The 6,000-nt window shown below is 34.8% G+C and overlaps 1 protein-coding gene across 2 annotated transcripts in view; it reads right to left on the bottom strand.

The window, feature by feature from the left end:
- Positions 1–1,593: 1,593 nt before the first annotated feature.
- Positions 1,594–6,000, bottom strand: part of tent4b (terminal nucleotidyltransferase 4B) — a 108,604-nt gene continuing 104,197 nt past the window's right edge. For both annotated transcript variants that reach the window (XM_068049417.1, XM_068049416.1), the window contains one exon: positions 1,594–5,626. In XM_068049417.1, the coding sequence (XP_067905518.1) occupies positions 5,447–5,626 (180 nt within the window). In that variant the 3' untranslated portion in view covers positions 1,594–5,446. The remainder of the gene's footprint in view (positions 5,627–6,000) is intronic.

The following is a 6,000-nucleotide window of genomic DNA, read 5'->3' as shown; positions in this document are numbered from 1 at the left end:
CCCCAACCACATTGCACTGCCCATTTCCCAAACAGCCACCTAAGCAAAGAGGCAAAAAAGTGAAGAAAAATATTGCCAATTTACAAAATAATCCTGGAAAATTCCTCTCTGACCCCTCAGGGTGATGAAACAAGTTCCAGAGGACCAGTGACTGGGAGACTCATCCCACCCACCTTATTGACTCAGGAACTCAACCAGCTCCTTTTTGAATGTTTGCTGTAAATCCACACTCAATGCACTTGCTTTATAGATTGATGACTTGCTGGAAATACATGTCCCTCCTTACATCTAACCTGATTCATTGCTTATGTAGCTAATACTAGTGTCCACATAATTGCAGCAATATTATTTAAAAATTCCGAGTATGTAACTGGACGATTCCCCACCCGCTGTACACCCTTAGTACCTGGTTCATTTGCATCTTTCTGCTATTCCTACTGATTAACTGATTCTCTCAACACTTAATTCACCACCATCCTGCAAATAGTACCAGCAATAAATAGAAGAGACTAAAACCCTTCAGAGCTGGGAAAATGCAGTAAATCCTCCAAAATATCTCCTATTTTATGCACCAATCTATCCATAATATCTTCAAGAATCATAAATTACTGAACACGATTTAGTTTTGGTCCCATTCTTAATAATTCAAACAGTTACCCATGTGTTCAATGTCTTGTCTGCACTTTTCCAGTTTTTGTGAAGATGCCCCGAGTCTCAATAATCATATTTTCTGCTGTTTGGATCACAGGGCTCCTTTCTCAGCTGTTCCAATACGTTCATATATTATTTAAAGATAAAACAACTAGATGGTCAAATACCTCCTCCTGCACTCTAAAATGGATGATAAATCAATTGGTAAGCAGAAAATACTAAAGCCAAATGTTCCAAAGTTAGTATTTGTTACTTTCTCCCCAAAGGAACTCTTAGACATGACACTTATGCATTTGTGTAAAAAGCTTGTTAAGTGTTTGTAGCAATCATGTTAGGTTTTATAGCAGCAAAGTTATAAAGTACATCAATTGTCAGCGTTTTCAGAACAGATCAGGAAGCTTTATGGCCAATGTACCTTTTTATCCCAGAAAGGGAGATGTAGTTTGCAGTAGTATTAGTATTAAATAAGATAAAAGTTTTTTTACCCTTTAAAGTTTAGTCTTTCATTCAGACAGAGCAGATTAAGAATTTAGATACATTAGCCTTTTTGGAAAAAAATGTTGCCAAAATTATATTCATTTAGAACTGTGCACCAGACAGTACAAGCAATAAACAAAGGATTTATGGTTCTCAGTAGTACATGCTCTCAGTCACAACTCTGCATGCAAGGAAAGAGTTAATTTTCCAATTCATCTACCCGCCAATGAGCTTTGTAAAGTTACATTAAAAAAATGAGCATTATTGATTTCATAATTGAAATGTTGTTGCCAGCATCGGTTTCTAGCTGTATAACACTGTTTTAAACTGAAAACATTTTCATGCAATTATTTACTTATCTTCCACTGATATTGAGTCTGGAATTGAGTCAATCATGTATTTGAAAAGCTTGACAAAGTCCACATGCAGTTAGTTTTAAAAAAATACTTAAGACAGCACGTCATGGACGTGGGAAGACAATTTATTTTATTAGCAAGTACATGTAAACTCCTGAGTTAACAGGAGATTTCCTGGGAGAACCAATTACAAGAGACTGCAAATCATTCAAAAAAAATCAGAACAATGCTGGTTAGGACAGACATTCATCAATGAAAACCTAAAAATGCAACAATGGAAAGGACAACAAAAATTAGATCAGCAATTTAAAAGTTACTGGGAGTTGAGGTGCGACAGCTGAGGCAGGGCATATTTAATATACTAGGTCTGATTATTCTAAGTTAGCAGTTTTAACTGGTAGTTGGACAGAAGTAAAAGCACATATGGAAGTGGAACGAGTTGAGCAATGAAATCATACAAAGAAATCAGTGGGAGGAAAAAAAAACTGCTGTCAACCCAGGTGAACAGTGTTAGTGAGTCACCAGAAGAGGAAAAGAAACTTAAAATGCAATTGTTTCAAGAAAAATGTGTGATGTGCAAAGAGTTAGCAGTTATAGAGGCAATTCCAAAAAATAAAAAAACCCCTGCAAATTCTGGAAATACATAGCTAATTGGTCAACATCTATACAAAAAAAAAGGTTCAACGCTCTGGTGTCGAACCTTAATTAGAACTCCAGTCTGATAAGTTTACATTAGAACCATCAACTCATCTTTTCTCTTTCTAGACACTGACAGATTTTCTATGTATTCCCTCTTTTTCTGCAGAGGCAGTACAGTTCATATTACAAAATGTTATACAACCTAAGTTACAGCACATGAGTTCATTTTGCCATAATCACAAAAAATATATCAGAGACTCAAACCTGGTAAAACAAAGAGTGTAAAATATTGCAAGTTGAAGTGGCCAAGCAACCTAATAAAAGATACAGATAAGAAACCATAAATTGCCAAGCAGAGAGAACAGGTCAACTGTTCTTAAGAGTCATTGATCTTTGCAAGTTTTATACTTTGTATGAATGACTATAAAAAAGTGTAAGGCAAACCATATAAACCTCCATTTGATTTTTCATTTTCAAAAGTATGTGTACATTGCTTCAAGGATGCTGTGCTGTCTCAGAAGTAGAAGTTCGTTTATCACTTAACAAAAAAGGATCATTTAATGTAACTCGCAAAACTTCTAAAATGCTGGCAGATTCCCAATGGAATCAATCTCATTTTTCACCTACTGCTCCATCTATTATGGCATTTCACCATAGTTTGGTATACAACTATTTTAAGATCCCTTTTATATCAGTCAGGTTACAAGCTGTGAATGTACAAACTGCTGCAGAACACCCTAAATGTCAAGCATTATATAGTCAAATTTTATCTGAAAATTGTGAAATACTACTGCCTATGACAAAAATTATATAACTATCTGCACCTGAATCAAAACTTCCATCCACTTCTAAACAGCTTTCTTCGTTACTCCATTTGTTATACAGTACTGATTTGGTTAAAAATGAATTAGCAGCATATATTGAAGCAATATAACGTATTAATTTACTACATGTAGTAAATGTCTAAAAAATGCATTGTTCAATGTAAATATTAGTAAAAGATTAACTTGGAATATCAACTTGGCATGACTAAGAAGATTTACTGTAATCCAAAAGTTAGTGGATAGTAGTTTTCTTGTACTGATGTATATTTACTAACCCAAAAGTTCCTAGCATTTTAAACCTAAAGATATTTGTTACAGCTTTAAGATCAATACCTACAACTAGTACAGTCTTAGTTAAAACTTTTTTTGATCACTGGTAATGATTTAATATGGGGATATTTACAGTACAGGTTCTGCATCAATTCATGTCTTCACAGGAAATCTGAAGCAATATTATTTAAAGTATAAATGAGGAGCTTTATGTAGAAGAATCAATGTTGTATTATCAGTACCTTCACTTCCAGCTGTACATTTTGCCAAAAGCTTAAGTGGGACACACTATTCATTTAATGAAATAACTCACCAGTTTGGCTATTTAGGTGCTGGTAATGTACCCATTATGAAGTTGGTTGAGAAAGTCACCTGCTGGTGAATTAGACTGATTGTTAAGTTTGTTGTAAAAAAAAAATACATTGATGAGCTGGACAAATGCTTTGAAGCATTGTGACAAGGAAAGTTGCTCTTCTGTGGCTTACAGTTAACTAAATGTCAGGAAGGTTGGGGAGGGAGGGGGGTGAAATTAGCAAAGAACTCAGGAGAATCCTTCCTCCATTCCAAACAATACCTACTGTAACGAATATGTAGATTTTTATTCTACACATGGATTGCTGTACAAGTATAGTTTTCACTGTGGGTTTACCCGTCAATTGTCCATTTTCTATATATTTTTTTGCATCTTGTGGAAACCAATTGCTAAGTTTTTAAAGAAATAACCCAAACAAAAAAAAGAGAACATTTGATTTTTTCTCTCCACTCCAATTGGTTTTATTCAGTTTGCTTTTTTCATCATTCTTTCCTAGAGCATTAGTAACTAAGTCCATGCCTTTTCCAGGTACAGTCCCCATCATCACCCATGTCTCTGGTATTGATTTTAAAGCACTGAAAATTTATCCACAGTTAAAAGGAAAATTGTACTATGAACCTTTCTAGTAATGTTTCGGTTTACAACATGTGTGAATGCAGATATCACTAAATAGCTCTCACTGGGTCTTAGTTTGTTGAATGATATTTGGTCATGATTTTACATAAGAAGAATTCAAGTCAGAATTATACCAGAATTGAAGGGCTCAACAAACAGATATGCATGCAAAGAAGTTCAAGGAACAGAAGAAGTATCTATTAGAGTAGAATGCTGGGAGGTTACTGGCTATGGAAATTAAGTGTGATATCACTTGTTCTTAGACCAAACTTAAAATGTGTACTATCACAACATAGAAAAGCCAGAAATCGGGACAAACACAGATTTATGCCGCCAGATCTAGAAGGATGTATTTTAGAAGGAAATTTTTTGATCACTCCATTTGGTAAAATACAATATGAATATTTACTATTACACCTGAGACAAGGAAATATTAAAACTTCCTTCAAAATATTTGATAGGAACAATTCTGTTCATACAGCATCTTTAACAGTTGTACAAATATCTACATGCTGCATACAGAATTAAACAGTATTAAAATGTTGTGTTTCACTTTTCCAGATGCCATGTGCTACTTAAAGCCTTTAACTTAGTGTATTTCAATGGCTGCTGGAGCAATATCTTCTATTTCAAAAACCAATAACTGAATCTGGAAGTTGCTACATGAATAAGTATTAGTAGAGCACTCTTATGTTTACCATATCGCCTTCTTTCCATTATATAAGCAATGTCTGATAACATCCTTGGGATCCATTAAATTAACAAGTAATACAGGAAATTTTAATCTTAAATGTAAATTGCAATGACGTAAAAACTGTTAACCGAAAACACACTAAGGTTACCAATGCAAATACTGTACTGATACAATCTTCTGTATATACACAATAAAATGTCAGTATATGCAAAAATAATTTTAAAATCGTGCACAAAGTATACATTTTGTTGTAACATTTAAAATTTCCCTTGCAAAGGAAGCAATGGAAATTTTGTTTTTCAATCATTATAAGATGCTCCAACACTCTTTTCTGATCAACTTCCATTACATCTTAAACCTGGGGAGGGGCATTTTTGTGCATCGATTCCATCTTCAAAGTCTGCTCCACTGCAGCTTATGGCCCATCTAAAAAGGGAAGCAATGTTTGTGACAACCACTGTAACCCATGATCATTTTATGGCAATCTGGAAAAAAAATCAAAATCCATACTCCTGGGAAAGTCTGAGCAGATCCCATCTAGCGCTACCAGTCTTCTGTAGCTTTTGGGATCACTGCAGGAATTTTCTTTAACCAAGTCAAAAACAGACTACCGACACAAGTCTGCTGAGGCAGCGTCTCCTTTATGCTTTCTCTTTTTGCTAGGACAGTGCTGTTGATGTGGTTTGTTGCCTGGATGCTGTTTGCTTGATACACTTCCAACATGGCTGGAGTTCTGTTGTCCTTGGAAGCCTTTGATAGATGAACGAAATAGTCTTGCTGCACCATGCTGGAACAAAACAATATGTAGTTAAGACAACAAAACATTATCCCATGAGCAGAAAATACCTTGCATCACTAAAATGCAGAAACAGCAAGTGTGATTCCTGAGACATAAATGATATTGCTTACTGCACCTTGAAAATAATTCTTCATGCTATGCAATACAATTAAGTGTATTTTGCCAATATTACATTACAACAGTGACTACAATTCAGAAGTACTTAATTGACTCTGAAGTGCTTTGAACATCAAGTTTGTGAAAAGGGGAGATATAAATGAAAGTTCTTTTAGTAGTCTGTTAATTTTGTATACAGTTACAAATTTCTTCACTTATCTCCCTCTTCCTGCTGCCAATGCTTTTCCAACTGAGCTATTTTCCAG

This window comes from Heterodontus francisci, chromosome 17, assembly GCF_036365525.1.
Source record: "Heterodontus francisci isolate sHetFra1 chromosome 17, sHetFra1.hap1, whole genome shotgun sequence".
NCBI lineage: Eukaryota > Metazoa > Chordata > Chondrichthyes > Heterodontiformes > Heterodontidae > Heterodontus > Heterodontus francisci.
Note: the sequence above shows the minus strand (reverse complement) of the source record. Positions and strands in the feature narration are given on the sequence as shown.